The sequence below is a fragment of the Aquarana catesbeiana genome, linkage group LG02 (assembly GCF_042186555.1).
Source record: "Aquarana catesbeiana isolate 2022-GZ linkage group LG02, ASM4218655v1, whole genome shotgun sequence".
NCBI lineage: Eukaryota > Metazoa > Chordata > Amphibia > Anura > Ranidae > Aquarana > Aquarana catesbeiana.
In genome coordinates this window covers 798,123,159-798,143,751 of record NC_133325.1, presented here as the reverse complement: position 1 = coordinate 798,143,751, position 20,593 = coordinate 798,123,159, and the positions used below count along the sequence as shown (strand labels likewise).

Sequence of the window (20,593 nt, the reverse complement as noted above, 5' to 3'; positions counted from 1 at the left end):
CTACCCAGGAGAAGGACCCAATCGCCTCTGCCGCTCCTGACGGCTCCGGTAAGCGGCGGAGGGCACCGGAGCGTGGCGGGAGGGGAGGGCCGTTCTCCCACCGCCGATAAAAGTGATCTGGCGGCGAATCCGTCACAGAGACCACTTTTATCTGAAAGCGGACCGCCTGCTGAAGAAGAGGATACTGGGGTTATGGCAGCTAGCTTCTGCCATACCAACAATATTCCTCTTCAAAGTACCGACGTAAAACTGCGGCGGGCGGTCCGTAAGTGGTTAAATAAAATAAATAATAGTAATAATATTAATAAAATGCTTACCTGAGTCCATCTCGATCCAGAGATGTTGCAGGAGAGTCTGGGCTGCCCGGGACCGTCCCTCCTTATTGGCTGAGGCAGCAGCGCGGTGCCATTGGCTCCCGCTGCTGTTAATCAAAGTCAGCGAGCCAATGAGCGGAGATAGGGGGTGGGGCGGAACCGCGGCTCCATGTCTGATTGTACAAACAGAGCAGTGGCTCAGCTCGGGCACAGCAGCTTGCTGTGGGGGGCACTCGGCAGGAGCGATGGCGGGGGACCCGAGAAGAGGAGGATCTGAGCTGCTCTGTGCAAAACCATTACACAGAGCAGGTAAGTGTAACATGTTTGTTATTTTTAAATGAAAAAAAAAAAATACAGAGACTTTAGTATCATTTTAAGTGGCCCTCGCTCTTCAAAAGGTTGGGCACCCCTGCTCTACAGCAAAACCAGAAACTAAGAAATCTGCGATAGCCGCCATATTGCTGTGACTGCTGTCTATGTGATGTCCTCTGCTAAACATAGAACACATCTACTAACCTTCTACTGTATGTAATGTACAGCGCCTTGAAAAAGTATTCACACCCCTTGAAATGTTCCACATTTTGTCATGTTACAACCAAAAACATAAATGTATTTTATTGGGATTTTATGTGATAGACCAACACAAAGTGGCACATAATTGTGAAGTGGAAGGAAAATGATAAATAGTTTTAACATTTACATATGTGAAAAGTGTGGGGGGTACATTTGTATGGCGCCCTCCGGAGTCAATACTTTGTAGAACCCCCTTTTCTCTGCAATTACAGCTGCAAGTCTTTTTGGGGATGTCTCTACCAGCTTTGCACATCTAGAGAGAGACATTTTTGCCCATTCTTCATTGTAGAATATCTCAAGCTCTGTCAGATTGGATGGAGAGTGTCTGTGAACAGCAATTTTCAAGTTTTGCCACAGATTCTCAATGGGATTTAGGTCTGGACTGTGACTGGGCCATTCTAACACATGAATATGCTTTGATCTAAACCATTCCATTGTAGCTCTGGCTGTATGTTTCGGGTCGTTGTCCTTCTGGAAGGTGAACCTCCGCCCCAGTCTCAAGTCTTTTGCTGACTCTAACAGGTTTTCTTCTAAGATTGTCCTGTATTTGTCTCCATCCATCTTCCCATCAACTCTGACCAGCTTCCCTGTCCCTGCTGAAGAAAAGCATCCCCACCACATGATGCTGCCACCACCATGTTTCACGGTGGGGATGGTGTGTTCAGGGTGATGTGCAGTGTTAGTTTTCCCCACACATAGCGTTTTGCTTTAAGCCCAAAACGTTCAATTTTGGTCTCATCTGACCAGATCACCTTCTTCCACATGTTTGCTGTGTCCTCCACATGGCTTCTCACAAACTACAAACAGGACTTCTTATGACTTTCTTTCACCAATGTCTTTCTTCTTGTCACTCTTCCATAAAGGGCAGATTTGTGGAGAACACGACTAATAGTTGTCCTGTGGACAGATTCTCCCACCTGAGCTGTGGATCTCTGCAGCTCCTCCAGAGTTACCATGGACCTCTTGGCTCTTCTCTGATGAATGTTCTCCTTGCCCGGCCGGTCAGTTTAGGTGGACGGCCATGTCTTGGTAGGTTTGCAGTTGTGCCATACTCTTTCCATTTTCCGATGATGGATTGAACAGAGCTCCGTGAGACGTTCAAAGCTTGGGAGATTTTTTTTTTTATAACCTAACCCTGCTTTATACTTCTCCACAACTTTATCCCTGACCTGTCTGGTGTGTTCCTTGGCCTCCATGATGCTGTTTGTTCACTAAGGTTCTCTAACAAACCTCTGAGGGCTTCACAGAACAGCTGTATTTATACTGAGATTTATTTTCACACAGGTGGACTCTGTTTACTAATTGGGTAACTTCTGAAGGCAATTGGTTCCACTAGATTTTAGTTAGGGGTATCAGAGTAAAGGGGGCTGAATACAAATGCCCCCCGCCCCCCCAAATTTCACATATTTATTTGTATCAGATATCACTTTCCTTCCACTTCACAATTATGTGCCACTTTGTGTTGGTCTATCACATAAAATCCCAATAAAATACATTTATGTTTTTGGGTGTAACATGACAAAATGTAAAAAATTTCAAGGGGTATGAATACTTTTTGAAGGCACTTTAAGTCCCTGGTGCAATTGGATAGAAATCGATTGAATTGATGTCGTCATCTCACCTCAATACACAGACAGGTGGGGTCTCCTTTCTCCGTCACGGCGCATTCCCGGCCAGCTCCACAGAACACATTGGCGCAAACCTTTGATTTGCTCTTTGGCTCTTCCTGATGGCAGAAGAAAACACAGGTGGTGAGACTGCGGTATATGTCAGAGCTACAGTATATAAAAGTATATGAATAATAATAGTATGGGGGGACATTAGAGTGTAAGCTCCTCTGGTACAGAGCCTGATGTGACTGGCTCAGTGTTCTCTGTACAGCACTGCGGTATATGTCAGAGCTATATAAGTGTATAATAATAATAGTGTGTGACTGTGGAGGGAGGGGACATTAGAGTGTAAGCTCCTCTGGTACAGAGCCTGATGTGACCGGTTCAGTGTTCTCTGTACAGCCTCCCTGACAGGTTCTCTTATTCCTAATATGAAGAAATGAGGCCTTCAGGTTGAGTCATTCAGCAGGACTCACAGTGATAAGTTATCTGCAGGTTTATAGCTCTGTAATCAACACACTCTGATATATTTGTCTATATATACTGTACACGGTGTTCTGCGTCAGTTCTCGGAATTCCTGTGGATACCATATCGGTCTCATGGAACACTTTCCCAGGTAATGGCCAATTTATGAGATATCCGACTTCTGCAAGATTAACTGAGACAGCAGTGTGGTACTGACGGTGGCCAGCGCGTGGCAGCACTGAGCTACTGAAAAGAAAACATCTGCCTGGAAAGGGAGGGGATGCGTGACCTCATCGAAACTTAGGAAAAAAACCTTTTTTTCAAGCTCTGGGAAAAGCAATGCAAGATATTTTAGCTGCGCTCTCACTGACATAATAAATACTCTATTTAAAAAAAATAATTAAAATTCAGCAGTGATGGTGGGAACCCCTCATAATGGGCACAGCGGGTGTACAGACCCGGGAACTCAGCACAGGGATGGTGAGAACCCCTCATAATGGGCACAGCGGGTGTACAGACCCGGGAACTCAGCACAGGGATGGTGGGAGCCCCTCATAATGGGCACAGCGGGTGTACAGACCCGGGAACTCAGCACAGGGATGGTGGGAACCCCTCATAATGGGGACAGAGGGTGTACAGACCCGGGAACTCAGCACAGGGATGGTGAGAACCCCTCATAATGGGCACAGCGGGTGTACAGACCCGGGAACTCAGCACAGGGATGGTGGGAACCCCTCATAATGGGCACAGCAGGTGTACAGACCCGGGAACTCAGCACAGGGATGGTGAGAACCCCTCATAATGGGCACAGCAGGTGTACAGACCCAGGAACTCAGCACAGGGATGGTGGGAACCCCTCATAATGGGCACACTGAGTTTACAGACCTGGGAACTCAGTACAGGGATGGTGGGAACCCCTCATAATGGGCACAGTGGGTGTACAGACCCGGGAACTCAGCACAGGGATGGTGGGAACCCCTCATAATGGGCACACTGAGTGTACAGACCTGGGAACTCAGCACAGGGATGGTGGGAACCCCTCATAATGGGCACAGCGGGTGTACAGACCTGGGAACTCAGCACAGGGATGGTGGGAACCCCTCATAATGGGCACACTGAGTGTACAGACCTGGGAACTCAGCACAGGGATGGTGGGAACTCCTCGTAATAAAGACTTGGCAGAGGTTCTAACCCTTTACCACTCCATCCAAAATGGGAAACAAATATCAAAATACTCCACTCCTGATCAGGATATTATGGGATGAGGATGATGGAAGAATTAATTTAGGAACAGAACGATACTTTGTAGAATTCTTTTTATTATTTTCACTTTTTATTTCTTTAACTCTACAGGCCATCTTTATGTCATAGTTACATAGTTTGTCTGGTTCAAAAAGACACATGTCCATCTAGAAAAAAAAAACCTAAAAAAAAAAAAAAAAATCATACAATCCTATACCCACATCCAGAGAGGAAGGCAAAAAACCCCCATCAAAGCTCCTTTTATCTTTTAGGTGGGGGAATTAGTGGAGGGCCCTCCCTGTATATGAGCGGAGGACCATGTAAGGAATACAAGCATGCAGCTGGAATGTATGGAAGTGAGAGGATTGGGCGCCCTCTAGGGGGCCGGCCGGTGACACAGCTCCAGAAATTCCCTCCATACTATAATAGGTTCCAGCTGCAACTTCACCTCTGGAGCAGAGAGATGTGGACCAATCACAAAGCTCCATCCCTCTTTAACAGGCCAATCACAGGCTGCCAGGTACAGCTGCTGCAGTGGGGAAGGGGGCCTGGGGGGGGGTTAACGCTTTTTCTGCCATCACTGAGTCTGGGGCCCGCCAGGACTGGGTGTAACATGTGCACAAAGGACAATGTAAAAGCACAAAGTACTGAAAGTAACTTTCAACTAGAGATGGGAAAACTTTTTCCAGACAAAACACGTCGCCAAGATACATTAAACAGCATAAAAGTTCATTTCAGACACAATATTTTTGGAGCTAAAATCCACTGAGGATTGTTGAAAACGAGATCAGATGGGACTGAGTTGGCCGCAAAGGACCGATATCGGTGAAAATGAGAGCTTATTGATTGAATCAGCCACAAATCAGCAAACGATTATTGATTGAATCAGCCACAAATCAGCAAACAATTTCTGAACAATGCAATTCTTCTGTTGAAACAATCTCTATATCGAACGAACAAACCACTGTGGGCATGGCCAACCTTAGATGATGGGATCAGATTGAGCACAGTGGTTTTCACTGATTTAAAAATGTCCATCAAATGTACCATTGAGTGAACGATCAAATGATCTACACAAAACAAATGTTGCTGAGATCGGCATTTCCCACTGAAGAACATGAGGGGGGTGAGCTGGACTCAGCTGGGCAAATGTGCGTGCTTTACAAATGCAGCCAATCATAGGGTTCCTTGAGCTATGGTCTATTTCTGCCCCTCAGATAAGTAACCACTGACAACAATGATCTTTTTAGTTATACATAGGGGCAGAATTCTTCCCACTGATCACCAATGTAAGGAACATTCTTCCCACTGATCACCAATGTAAGGAACATTCTTCTCACTGATCACCAATGTAAGGAACATTCTTCTCACTGACCACCAATGTAAGGAACATTCTTCTCACTGATCACCAATGTAAGGGACATTCTTCTCACTGATCACCAATGTAAGGAACATTCTTCTCACTGATCACCAATGTAAGGAACATTCTTCTCACTGATCACCAATGTAAGGAACATTCTTCTCACTGATCACCAATGTAAGGAACATTCTTCTCACTGATCACCAATGTAAGGGATATTCTTCTCACTGATCACCAATGTAGGGAACATTCTTCTCACTGATCACCAATGTAAGGGACATTCTTCTCACTGATCACCAATGTAAGGAACATTCTTCTCACTGATCACCAATGTAAGGAACATTCTTCTCACTGATCACCAATGTAAGGAACATTCTTCTCACTGATCACCAATGTAAGGAACATTCTTCTCACTGATCACCAATGTAAGGGATATTCTTCTCACTGATCACCAATGTAAGGAACATTCTTCTCACTGATCACCAGTGTAAGGGACATTCTTCCCACTGATCACCAATGTAAGGAACATTCTTCTCACTGATCACCGATGTAAGGAACGTTCTTCTCACTGATCACCAATGTAAGGAACGTTCTTCTCACTGATCACCAATGTAAGGAACGTTCTTCTCACTGATCACCAATGTAAGGAACATTCTTCCCACTGATCACCAATGTAAGGAACATTCTTCTCACTGACCACCAATGTAAGGAACATTCTTCTCACTGATCACCAATGTAAGGAACATTCTTCCCACTGATCACCAATGTAAGGAACATTCTTCTCACTGATCACCAATGTAAGGAACATTCTTCTCACTGACCACCAATGTAAGGAACATTCTTCTCACTGATCACCAATGTAAGGAACATTTTTCCCACTGATCACCAATGTAAGGAACATTCTTCTCACTGATCACCAATGTAAGGAACATTCTTCCCACTGATCACCAATGTAAGGAACATTCTTCTCACTGATCACCAATGTAAGGAACATTCTTCCCACTGATCACCAATGTAAGGAACATTCTTCCCACTGATCACCAATGTAAGGAACATTCTTCTCACTGATCACCAATGTAAGGAGCATTCTTCTCACTGATCACCAATGTAAGGAACGTTCTTCTCACTGATCACCAATGTAAGGAATGTTCTTCTCACTGATCACCAATGTAAGGAACGTTCTTCTCACTGATCACCAATGTAAGGGACATTCTTCCCACTGATCACCAATGTAAGGAACGTTCTTCTCACTGATCACCAATGTAAGGAACATTCTTCTCACTGATCACCAATGTAAGGAACATTCTTCTCACTGATCACCAATGTAAGGGACATTCTTCCCACTGATCACCAATGTAAGGGACATTCTTCCCACTGATCACCAATGTAAGGGACATTCTTCCCACTGATCACCAATGTAAGGAACATTCTTCTCACTGATCACCAATGTAAGGAGCATTCTTCTCACTGATCACCAATGTAAGGAACATTCTTCTCACTGATCACCAATGTAAGGGACATTATTCTCACTGATCACCAATGTAAGGGACATTCTTCTCACTGATCACCAATGTAAGGAACATTCTTCTCACTGATCACCAATGTAAGGAACATTCTTCCCACCGATCACCAATGTAAGGAACGTTCTTCCCACTGACCACCAATGTTAGGAACATTCTTCCCACTGATCACCAATGTAAGGAACATTCTTCTCACTGATCACCAATGTAAGGAACATTCTTCCCACCGATCACCAGCACACTAATGTACCATGAGCTGTATAAATTTGCAGGGGTTCCTAGATCCTGCAGAGTTATTTAAAGGGTTCCTCTCTGTTACAAAGTTCAAGAAAGGCAGCTCTAAATTTAGACTCCAACTGACTAATTTCACAAAAAGATATTACATGAAAGGATAATTCATAACTACAAAATTTGGAGGTTTTATGTCACCTCCGACCACTAAAACCACTGAACTCTCTGCTGCAGACCTGACAATGTGCTATACAATATGTATGTTCTGTTCTTTGTCCCACTGTTCTATTTGTGTAATAACTGCTGCAATGAAGGACATTTTGGAAAACTCAATAAAAATTATGTAAAAGAGGTTAAAAAGCAAGTTATTGGGGGGACAGTCTTTTGGTACTTTATAAATTTGCCCCCCATATAAGTTAACTGTTTAGGTAGGATTTTGCTCCTACGTGTCACCATGCTGAGTATGAACCCCCCCCCCCAGGGAGGCAGGTTTCGGGGTGTGGGGTCCGCATGACATACACCAGGTCCTGGATGTCCCCCGTCAGCAGACAATAGGGCTCAGTTGCTGTTTAGGGAAAAGAACAGGCCCCAGTCTCTGTGCAGCGGAACACAGCGCCAGACATGAGCTCACGGAAAACTCGCAGAATCCAGCCAGGCCCACCTTTGAAGAAGAAGGGGCTTAACTGTTTACTGGCTAGACATCCTTTGGTGCTCAGTGCCGAGTAATTTTCAGAGATGAAATGAGTTAGTTTAGCCCTAAAGCCCCCTGAAATGTTACTCTCCCCAAATCTCAGTACCCAATCCCATCCCCAGAACTATATTCCCAACACTAACAACTGACTAACTCACTACAACTGACTACAAAAAAGAAAAAAAATGGACTTTTGGGGCACCATACCCAAAGGCAACAATATCTAAGCCATTTGACTTCTTATTATAAAAGATTTAAACGAGAAAAGAGAAGATCACAGATTGGTCATGAATTTGATATTCATCTCATAACATAGCCTAATAAATCATAAATCATCATCAGATAACTTCCTAAATCATCTTCTCAAACTTTGAATAAATGATATAGCGTACAAAGACGGAGCAGTTTGTAATTAAAAAATGTAAATCAATGAATTAAGTAAGGTTAAATGGCAGAAGGACATAAACATCAAACTCTACGAGTTTCTTGGACCAAGGGTCCACTTCTTTAGGAGACCAACCAGGCTGATAGTCAAAAAAATATAACAATACAATATGTTAGTGTATGAAAAACACAGCAAACGTACGTTCTATGTCAAATATGAAGATTCAAACCATAATTAAAAACATACTGGTCGCTGGCAAGAAAGGAACTCTGCTGAGGAGAACTGTAGGGAAATAAACCTACAATTCCCCTGGACCTGGTCCTGGTGTATGTCTCCTTCAAGATTCCCTACAGCCTTTCTGGACCTGATGTATGTTTCTCTCAGGATTCCCTACAGCTTTCTTGGACCCGATGTATGTTTCTCTCAAGATTCCCTACTGCCCTGCTGTATCTGATTTATATTTCCCACAAGATTCCTTAATGCTCCTGTGGACCTGGTGTAGGTTTCCCTCAAGATTCCCAACAGCCCTCTTCAGTAGATAGAGATCCTTCCACACCAGTGGCCATTGTTTTTTTAATCTTCTGGGGAGGGTGGTAGGGAATCTTGAGGGAAACATACATCAGGTCCTGGAGGGCTGTAGGGAATTTCAAGGAAAATATATATCAGATACAGCAAGACAGTAGAGAATCTTGAGGGAAACATACACCAGATTCATGGGGGCAGTAGTGAATGTTGAAGGAAATATAGGGGGTTGTCGATTTCCCTCAAGATTCAGTAAGCTCTCCTCAGCAAATAGAGGTCCTTCAGCACCAGTGGCCAATGTTTTTTTTTTTTTTTTATCTTCAGTATAGTAGGGAATCTTGAGGGAAACATACATTAGAAACAGCAAGTCAGTGTCAGGGCTGGGCTCTTAGCAGCTCTTTTCTCTGTGCTCAGGCTGCTCAGCACTCATTGATTCCTCAGTGACTCCCCTGGTTATCATTATCTGCTCGTCAGTCCAACCTACAGCCAGCCCCTTCTGGCTATTTAAACTGCCTTGTTCATTCCTTTCCTGACTTTGCCTGGTCAACATATCTGGAGTTTCTCTGCTGTGTTCCTGTGAAAGACTTTGCCTGGCTGACGTCCCTTCTGGTTCCTGAACCTGTTCTTCTGCCTCCGACTATGCTGATCTCTGGTTTCCTGAATACTGGCATGTCTGACTACCCAGCTTTAGCTTCCAATCCCTGGCTTATGTTTTTACTACGTTTACTTATCTGTACCATTTTTACCATTACTTAAAAGGTGTGATTTTTACTGCATTTTTGTCTCAGTCTGATTCATGGTTCCTGACAGACAGTACGAAATCTTGAGGGAGACATACACCAGATCCAGTGAAGGGATCCATGGAGGCAGTAGGGAATCTTGAGGGAAATGTAGGGGGTTGAGGATTTCCATCAAGACTCATTAATCCCTTCTCAGCAGATATAGGTCCTTCCACACCAATGGCCAATGTTTTTTATCTCCTGGGGAGGGCAGTAGGGAATCGTGAGGGAAACATACAGTACATCAGGGGATCTTGAGGAAAATATACATCAGGTGCACAAGGGCTGTAGGGAATCTCAAGGAAAATTTACATCAGATCCATGGGGGCAGTAGGGAATGTTGAAGCAAATATAGGGGTTTGAGGGGCTTATGGATTTCCCCCAAGATTCAGTAAGCCCTCCTCAGCAGATAGAGGTCCTTCCACAGCAGTGGCCAATGTTTTTTATTTCCTGGGGAGGGCAGTAGGGAATCACGAGGGAAACATGCAGTACATCTAGTCCAGGAGGGCTGTAGGAGATCTCAAGGAAAATATACATCAGATGCCAGAGGGCAGTTGGGAATCTTGAGGGAAACGTACATCAGGTCCATGGGGGCCGTAAGAAAATCTTGAGGGAAATGTAGGGGGTTGTGGATTTCCCTCAAGGTCCAGTAAGCCCTCCTCAGCAGATAGAGGTTCTTCCACACCTGTTGCCAATGTCTTTTTATCCTCTGCGGAGCACAGTAGGAAATCTTGAGGCAAACACATCAGGTCCAGGAGGGCTGTAAAAAATATCAGGGAAACTATACACCGGATCCATGGGGGCAGTAGGAAATCTTGAGGGAATTATACATCAGATCCATGGGGGCAGTAGTGAATCTTGAAGGAAATATAGGGCGTTTAGGGGGTTGTGGTTTTTCGCTCAAAATTCTGCAAAGCCCATCCTCAGCAGAGAGAGGTTATTACTCACTTGCGACCAATATGTTTTAATTATCACGGATTGAATCTTCATAGTTGACATAGAATATAAATTGGTTGTGTTTTTTATGTCATGTTCACACAAGTGGTATGGTATATACCAGGGATATGCAATTAGTGGACCTCCAGCTGTTGCTAAACTACAAGTCCCGTCATGCCTCTGCCTTTGGGTGTCATGGTTGTGGCTCTCAGAGTCTTGCTATGCCTCATGGGAATTGTAGCTCTTCAACAGCGGGAGGTCCGGTAATTGCATATCCCTGGTGTATACCGTATATAAAATTATTGGTATTGCTATATTTTTAGATTATCAGCCTTCTTTGATCTCCTGAAAAAGTGGACCCTTGCTCCAAGAAACGCGTACAGTTTGATGTTTATTACGTCCCACCATTTGATCTCATTTGGTACATTGATTTACATTCTATAATGACAAATTGCTTTGATGTTTGTACAATACAGAGAGTGGTTGACAGAAGGGGGTATCTGAGGAATTATTAGGAAACAATATGGGAAGAAGATCAAAATGACGACCAGTCTGTGAACTTCTCTTTGTTTTGACTTTGTTACAATAAAAAGTCCTTATTATAAACATGAACTAGATCTTGTTGCAATTGGCTATGGTACATTCAACTGCATGCTATTAACTTGGGGATGTTGGTACATTGAGAACAGGTATATGCTGTTTATGTATGAATTATCTAACCATAACGGCCCCCATCTTCTGGATGAACTTCATGACCTGTGGCGGGAGCCTCAGCACCAATATCACACGCCACCAAGGTGGCATCAGTGTAGGCATAACGTAATGGGTTCCCAATACAGGCTCACTCTGCCGGGATCACCTATCACATAGAACATTTTCTTGTTTGATTAGTCTTCAACTAACATTGTAACAATGTGTCAACAAGATTATATGAGATGATGGTATTTGTGGCCATAACAGGAAAAAGATGTGTGGCCAATAAGTTACCTCTTTTCATCGGCAGCCTGTAGATACAAGCTTACAGTGCCTAATGGTCAACTCAGCCTTGGATGGGCTGAATGGGAAGAATGAAAGAATGAGAGAACATTCTGTCTCCATTTATCTGCTGCTTTTCCACAAACAGCAACACAACAAAATCATCGCATCAACCAAAATTACTTTTATTTCTAGCGCAAACCGAATGGACCATTAGAACAGACCATTACTGAACCCCAGATATATCCTTCAGGAAGTCAAACTACGATTAATGGGAGATCATGGCCTACTCTACATGGAGTCTGGTATGGGGGGGGGGGGTTGTAATTGCGCAGGTGAAAGTGAAAAAGTGAATAAACATGTAAAAACAAGCAACTGGCAGTTACACAACAGAACAAATTGTGTCAAAATACATATAAAACAATTGCCACGCAAAAAAAAAAAAAATGGTGATATAGCATGAGAAATGAAATAAAGTGACAGTAATCAGTCCATAGGATTTCCATATAAGTCCATACAGAAATAAAGTGATATATTGTTGCAACACGTGTCCAAGTGATAGTGAGCGACCGTACACCCAAGTGCGCCTTCCACCATATAGATACAAGATGTGCCCTTAGCAGATAGCTAGACTCCACATTACAGGAGTCAAATCACGCATGGAATTACACATCATGAAGGATCCATCCACTGGAGGTAGAGAAGGGTAGCGTCACGGCCGCTGGTGCTGGTAAATCATTCTTTATCATGGAGGTTTATGCAAAAAAAGGCAAAAAGTCGCCACATCGTGTAAAACCAGGGTGGTTTTATTGAAAAGATGCCGTTAAAAGTGACCACAGGTCAAATACAATATAACAAGTGGATAAAAGGTTCTCGCATAAAAAATCTGCAGATCAGAGTAGCATGGTATCTCTGGACGTAGACTCCGCCCTACTAGTTTCGTCATACATAACGTCGTCTGGGGCGATCAGGGGGCCCCCGATGATGTAATGTATGACGAAACTATATGGTGGAAGGCGCACTTGGGTGAACAGTCGCTCACTATCACTTGGACATGTGTTGCAACAATATATCACTTATGGACTTATATGGACTTATATGGAAATCCTATGGACTGATTATTGTCACTTTATTTCATTTCATGTTATAACACTATTTATTTTTTTATTTAGCGTGGCAACTGTTGTTTTCTATGTCTTGGGTGATTGCCATTTTTCCATCTCTCATGAGTCATAAAGTAAGATACGCTATTTACTAATATTTACCACCCACCATCCTTCTTCCTCTAAATAGTGATGTGAGTGGTCATGGAATGTTTAGGAGCGTTGGAATAGATCTCTGGGCGCTCTATTGATAGTCTTAGCCAAATGCCTAGAAGACGCTCTACGTATCTGCCAGCTCACTGCACCCTCAGAAATCTTACAAACCCCCCCATAGACTTGCACAGATTCTTTGGGCTCCTGAATGTCTGAGCTGCATTAATTTTTTCTCCATTCATTGTCACAATGAGCAGAAAATAGCCCCTAAGTGCCCCATTTGTGAGGATAAACGCACAGGTTCCATTAGGCTAAGTGGTCCTTCAGAGCGGGGCTCTGCCTTATCTATAAGTGTCCCATTATCTACATTCCACACTGACCCCCGAGGGGGCCCCGGGATGCTGAGAATCCGACTGCACTGCAGGAACCACCGCTCGTGGCTGAGGCAGGGTTCACACCAGAGCTTAGCGCTCTTTTTATTTTATTTTTTGCGTGCGTTTTGCAGCATTTCCGTTTATTGCGTATAGGGCAGGCCATTCACTTCAATGGGCGGCCCTATGTGCGACAAACACCCAAAACCTTTTCTGCTGCGGAGTGTGGCGCAGGTTTTTCACGTTTTGCGATGTTTGTAGCGCATTCGCTGCGCGCCAAGATGCCCAGAAAATGCACGCTTGGGGTGCCTTTAACATCGGCACTGCAAGCGCAATGTGCGTTTTCAAAACGTACTGCAAAATACACATTTTCTGTGCACTTTGGCGCACGTTACAGAAACACCAAGTGAATGGAGGCTGACTTTTTTTTTTTTCAAGAAACGTGCTGCACCAAACTGCATAGTGCTATTGCATGCACACAAATGTGTGCCTTTGAAGATGCATGGGGGGGGGATGTGCCATTAACAATTAGCCTCGGTTCACACCTGCAGAAGCAACCAACCGCGGGCGTGTTTACCGACATTTTCTGCGCATTCCTGCGAGTTGTCTGTAGGGCAGCTCATTCATGTCAATGGGCTGCCCTACACGCGAGAAACGCAGGAGAAGAAATCCCTGACTCTTTTATCAAAAATTTGCCGCACCGAACCACATGGTGCTGCGGCACCATGCAGTTTGGCAGGTGCAAAAATACACGCATTTTTCAGATACATGGGGTGCCATTAGCGATTAACGGCAGACCGTTTTTGTTCGCTTCGGAAAAGCGCGCAATTTTGTGCATGTTCCCGCCATGCATAGATGTGAACGACAGTGGCGGCTGGTGCTCCAATTTTTTGGGGGGCAAACAAACTGAAAAATTCTAAAAAAAAAAAAACATCAATCGCAGCCACTGTGCCCATCAAACGCTGCCATTGTGCCCATCAAACACAGCCACTGTGCCATCAGATGCTGCCATTGTGCCCATCAAACACAGCCATTGTGCCCATCAAACACAGCCACTGTGCCCATAAAATGCAGCCACTGTGCCCATCAATTGCCGCCACTGTACCATCAAACGCAGCCACTGTGCCCATAGAACGCAGCCACTGTGCCCATCAAACCCAGCCACTGTGCCATCAAATTCTGCCACTGCGCCCCATCAAATACAGCTACTGTGCCCATCTTATGCAGCCACTGTGCCCATCTTATGCAGCCTCTGTGCCCCATCGAATGCTGCCACTGTGCCCAGAAAATGCAGCCACTGTGCCCATCAAATGCAGCCTCGCTGTGCCCCTTTAAACGCAGCCACTGTGCCATCAAATGCTGCCACTGTGCCCCATCAAACGAACACCAGTGGTGGTTGGTGTTCCATTTTTTTGGGGTGGGGCGGCAAACAAACCCCTGCCCCACCACCACCACCAGGTCCGCACTTACCCCATCCAGGTCACAGGTGGCTTCTCCTCCTGGCCAATCTGGTCTTAATACCCGCTAATGTCACAAGTGGGTGGGCTCAAGGCGCAATGCTCTGTGCCCCGAGCCCACCCTTTTTGAAGCCAATTAGAGTCTCAGGCTCCAATCATGCACTTAAAAAAAAACCCCCAAAAAACTTGTAGAAATCTATGTGGCTCCGCATGGAGATCGGGGGGGGGGGGGCACCCCTGCGCCCCTTATGGACCGGCCGCCATTGAGCAACCCCCCCCCAGCTGTACACAGGGAGAATATACAAACTCCATACAGAAAAAGGGAACTGATCCTGGAGCCCCAGGCGCCGCAGAGGCAAAAGCGTAAACCCACAAGAAAACTGGAAGTCTTTCCTGTAGCAGCCAATCAGGCGACGGATTTTACTCCATAGCAGCTGCAAAGTGCGACGGGCAGCAAATTCATATTCTATACAATGGGCTTATGTGTATAGAAGACATCTGGGGAGTGTCAGTGATGTCACCACCCGATGAATACAGGGCACACCCAGATAAACCTTGGACGCCTTTCACGGTAAACTTACAACAATGCCGACTGCGGCTTAACCACAAAAATTGGGGGGGGGGGGGGGGGGGTTCTCACCACAGATTGGTCGGGTTCACACAGGCACGTTGGTGTTTTTTCTGGCACCGATTGATTGGTTAGGATTTTTATGGCAATGTACAGCAATTCTAAGGTTCAATCTACTTATATTTTACCTTCCCTGGTTCCTCCCTCCCATCATATGCGCTATTCTATATGTCGGCGACATACCGGCGGTCGCTTTATGGAACTCTCTTCCATTTAAAAAACGACTGCGCCATTCTCCGCTGCGGCGGGAAAATGTTTATTTCTCATTTTTGTAATTCAGTTCATTCCTAAACGGAACCGAACCAGAAAAAAAAAAAAGGCGCCGCAGGGAGATTGTACGCCATCTCCAACCCAAGACGACCGATAAGGACTGTAGAGGGCTATTCGTCTCTATACTTCCAGATCAGAAGCCGCAGGACGGACATGGCAGGAAACCGAGGAGCGCTATGCGGCAGATCCCCGCACCCGCGACACCGGCTCGCCCGCAGGAAACGCGTTTTGGTTACAATGTGTCTGATTGCCGGGATACCGGCGTCTACGCTTCCTGCGGTTTCAGCCGCATTCCATTCCTCCCAGACATTTGGTTGTCGTTAAAATGCCTCAATAACGCCGATTAACCCGTTCACTCCCGGGCAGAAATGCATCCCGCGGCGTTTTAAAAGCGAACTGCGCCTGTGACTAATAAAATTGGACTGCGCTGACATTATATAACCTCGGTAAAAAATTACGACCTGCGCTAAATTTAAGGCTCCAATCACAACAATGTGTTTTTTTTATGCTTTTTTAACATGGGTTCCTATGGGGACACCTTCACGTCAATGCATTTTTGTGCCTCTGCGTTTTTTTGGAAAGGGTCGGGGGATTTTTTTTAAATGCAAAACTGTACTTTTTTTTTTTTTTTGCTTCAATAGACTTAGTGGTCAATTTATAAAAAATAAAAATAAAAATTGATGTGTTAATGTCACAAGCACTTTACCAATCAATATTTTATTTTGTCTAATATGTTTATTTGCTATGATCATCAGCTCCATCTACTGGCGATAATGTGGTATTTTCCTGAAATATATAATATATGAAAAATACCACCATATGGCCACTAGATGGAGCTGATGATCGTGTCAAATAAACAGGCTAAATACTGGGATTATTCATGATGACTGTGCACACTTTCTATAGATAGACCCGCATGACAGTGGTCACCAGGACGAATAGAGAGAGTGAATCTCTCCAGAGGGGACACAAATATCCTTCGCACTCCATACCAACTAAAAAATGTTGGCTATAAGTAGACTATAAATCTGATCTCCGGCCTTCCCTCCAGTCTTGCACAGTTGTACCGGCTCCCCTCCTGGACTGAAACGGCTTCTTCTGATTTCACCGCACACTGTGAGCTTCTCACAATGTGCATTAGAAGCTGCAGCAAGTCAGATAGAGCCCCGCCCCATTTCCTGGCTGGAGGACGTCCAGATCCTCCTCAGCCTGACTGTTCCTGGCCTGGACAGGAAGTGAGAGTTAATCCCTCAAATGAGACGGGGGGGGGGGCAATAAAGAGCTGACAGAGATTCTAACCCTTCTCTGTGTTATCCAATGCTAAAAAAAGAACCTTTAGTCATTATTGATCTTCCTACTGATTTTATCTCGGCGGCAGTGGCGGTGCGTCCATAAGGGCACACGGGCGCCGCCCCCTCTCTACAGCCACCCCCCCTAGCACCAATTAAAAGATTTGTGCATTGCATTAATCTATCGATGGCAGACGCTGACACCCCCTATTCAGGTGCCTGGCCCCTTTTCAGGCACTGGGCGCCTGAATTACAGCGGCAGGTTTTTTTTAAAGCACCTGATTAGAGCCGTAGGCTCTAATAGGCGTCAAAAAAGGTGACCTGGGAGCGCCATGCTGGGCGCTCACAGGTCACTCAGCTGTGTTAGAAAAGCGAATAAATATTCGCTTTCCTAACACTGAACCGCCTCTCCACCAATCAGGTGCTCAGATCTCTTACCCGTCACCTGATTGGCTGAAATGACAGGCGCTGTGACTGGACGCCTATGAGGCGTACAATCATAGCAGAGGATGGGAAGAGAGGACGGGAGAAGACATCGAGGAGCTGTCCCACTGAGACAGTGTAAGTACAGACGGCGGGCGGGGGGGCACACTGGCAGCATTTGATGGGCACAGTGGCTACTTTTGATGGGCACAGTGGCTGCATATGATGGGAACAGTGGCTGGGTTTGATGGGCACAGTGGCTGCATATGATGGGAACAGTGGTGGCAATTGATGGGCACAGTGGCTGCGTTTGATGGGCACAGTGGCTGCGTTTGATGGGCACAGTGGCTGCATAAAATGGGCACAGTGGCTGCATAAAATGGGCACAGTGGCTGTATTTGATGGGGGACAGTGGCAGCATTTGATGGGCACAGTGGCTGCGTTTGATGGGCACAGTGGCTGCGTTTGATGGGCACAGTGGCTGCATATGATGGGCACAGTGGCTGTATTTGATGGCACAGTGGCTGCGTTTGATGGGCACAGTGAGGCTGCAATTAATGTTTTTTTTTCAGAGTTTTTTCAGTTTGTTTTGCGCCCCCCAAAAATATTGAGCACCAGCCGCTCACTGCTCAGTAGTCAGCAGAGGGGGGGGGGGATCTCCTGATCTGTATATGAGGATTTCATGGATCGCCTCCACCAGAAATGTGCAACTTGTTGTGAATGGAACTTCTTTTTTAAGTCTTAAAGTGATCCCATGGAAGGGTTAATCGCAGTGTGACGGAGCAGGGATAATTCCAGGAATGGAGGGGCCTGTCCCAACACGCTCCTGGGGGGAGAATAAAAGAAATCTACGACCTCCGGCTCCGCCCGGCTCACCCACATCTGTAATGTGACTCTGCGAGGAGATCGGATCACATCCCAGGCTGTACAGGACGGAGGAACTACAAGCCCCAGCAGGTCCGACTTCGCTGGCCGCATGCTTGTTCTGGGTCAGTGACTATGGAAGTTACTGATGCTAGAGGCGGCACTTTCAGAGGGAGGTCAGCCGTGGTAGGTTGTCACACAGCCCTCCCCTTTGTATGGCTGCCGGCTTCATCACAGACAGTCCTTATTTCAGACAGTGTGAAGTCACCATTGATGCGCCCCGGAGGTCACAGCCGGCTTCACCCTGTAATTTGGAGGTTCTGTTCGGACACGGATCGGCACCCTTTAATCTAACAATATTGCCCCATCCCCCACCCCCACTGGGGTCAGAAATACCAGCAAAGGTTAAAGAGCGACCATTAACGGCGCTTTTCCTTCTCAGTATTTTGTTACTTTTTACAGAAAGACCTGGAAAATGGCTCGAGGGAAAATTTAAAGTGTTTTTTTTTCACACCACATGCAGTCCAGTGCGTTTTTTTTTTTTTTTTTTTATGCATCAAAAATGCATGGGAAGTAGATTATATGGTACTCAATGGCATCGTTCGCACCGGTGCGTTCCAGTTCCAGGAAAAAAAAAAAAGCATGCTGCATTTTTCCTGCACTGGACTGTACTGGAAACGCTGTAAAACGCATCAAAAACGCACCTAAAGACACCAAAATAACCTCCACTGGAACGCACATGTCCTTATTTAAGGGCCAGTTCACACCATAGAAACGCAGTCCAGAGGAGTTTCCGGATGCTTTTCTGCCTGTGTGTTATTTTGATGCGTTTTTGGTTCCTTTTTTTGATGCAGTCCACTGCATTTCCCCCCCCCCTTTTTTTTCTTAGGGCCAGTTCACACCACATGCAGTCCAGTGAGGTTTTTTTTTTTTCTTCGCCAAAAACGCATGGAAAGTAGGTTATATGGTTGTCAATGGCATAGTTCACACCAGTGCTTGCAGTTCCAGTTCCAGAAAAAAAAAAAGTAGAACATGTTGCATTTATCCTGCACTGGAATGTACCGGAACGCACCTAAACGCACCAAAAACGCACTTGAACACACATGTCCTAATTAAGGTTAAGACAAAAGAGGGGGGAAGAATGCACTGGACTGCATCAAAAATGCACCAAAACGCACTGGAACACACATATCCTTAATTAGGTTAAAGAAAAAAAAGGGGGGGGAATGCACTGGTCTGCATCAAAAATGCACCAAAAATGCATCAAAAACGCACGTCAAAACTGCGCATGCAGAAAAGCATCTGGAACACACCTAGACTACGTTTCTATGGTGTGAACTGGCCCTAAATAAGGACTTGTGAGTTCCAATGGAGGTTTTTTTTGGTGTGCTTAGGTGAGTTTTTGATGCGTTTTACAGCGTTTCCAGTACAGTCCAGTGCAGGAAAAATGCAACATGTTCTACTTTTTTTTCTGGAACGCACACCTTAAATAAGGACATGTGCGATTTTTATGCGTTTTTTTGTGAGCATTCCAGTACAGTCCAGTGCAGGAATGCTTTTTTTTTTTCTGGAACACAATGGAAACTGCAGGCACTGGTGTGAACTATGCCATTGAAAACCATATAATCTACTTTCCATGCGTTTTTGATGGAGGAAAAAAAAAGGCACTGGACTGCATGTGGTGTAAATTGACCCTGATTCTGCATTGAAAACGCATTGAAAGTAGGTTAAATGGTTTTCAATGGCATAGTTCACACGAGTGCTTGCAGTTCCTGTGCGTTCCAGAAAAAAAAAGCATTCCCGCAGCACTGGGCTGTACTGTAATGCTGTAAAACGCACAAAAATCGCACTGGAACACACATGTCCTTATTTAAGGTTAAAAAAAAAAAGGGAGGAAAAAAACTGCACTGGACTGCATCAATAACACGTCAAAAGCGCGCATGCAGAAAAGCATCTGGAGCGCATCCAGACTGCGTTTTTATGGTGTAAACCGGCCCGGGGTGTGTTAGAACCCCTGTTAAGTTTTCACTGCTGTCTGTGTCTAATTCTTTCACACTCCATCAACAAAAAAAAAAAAAAGTAAGGCTGGAGTCCTGAATATTCATAAACATATATAAAGATAAAGGCTGCCCTAACACACGTCACGCATGTCAATGCGCTTTGTTTTCACACACTGCAAAAGTGTAATCTGAGCGCATCAGACATAAGGCAGAAAGTTGCTGTGATGTCTCCTCTGACTGGCACAATTATGGCGGGTATACGGGGCATGAAACTGGCACACAGCTGCAATCACCTAACCTGACAGCGTGGAATGGTGTGTGGGCTCAGCTGCAGGCAGTCGCTGTAATAAATCACATTATACTGCGGCATGTTGGTGGAGGGGTGCTATGACACAGAGAAAGGGGTACAGCATGATTGTGCAGGGACAGGG

At 45.2% G+C, this 20,593-nt stretch overlaps 1 protein-coding gene across 1 annotated transcript in view; it reads right to left on the bottom strand.

Annotated features, from left to right (window-relative positions):
- The window catches only part of FSTL1 (follistatin like 1), a 66,515-nt gene that overhangs the window by 21,879 nt on the left and 24,043 nt on the right, over positions 1-20,593 (bottom strand). The window contains exon 3 of the mRNA XM_073617511.1: positions 2,509-2,613. Within this exon, the coding sequence (XP_073473612.1) occupies positions 2,509-2,613 (105 nt within the window). The remainder of the gene's footprint in view (positions 1-2,508; positions 2,614-20,593) is intronic.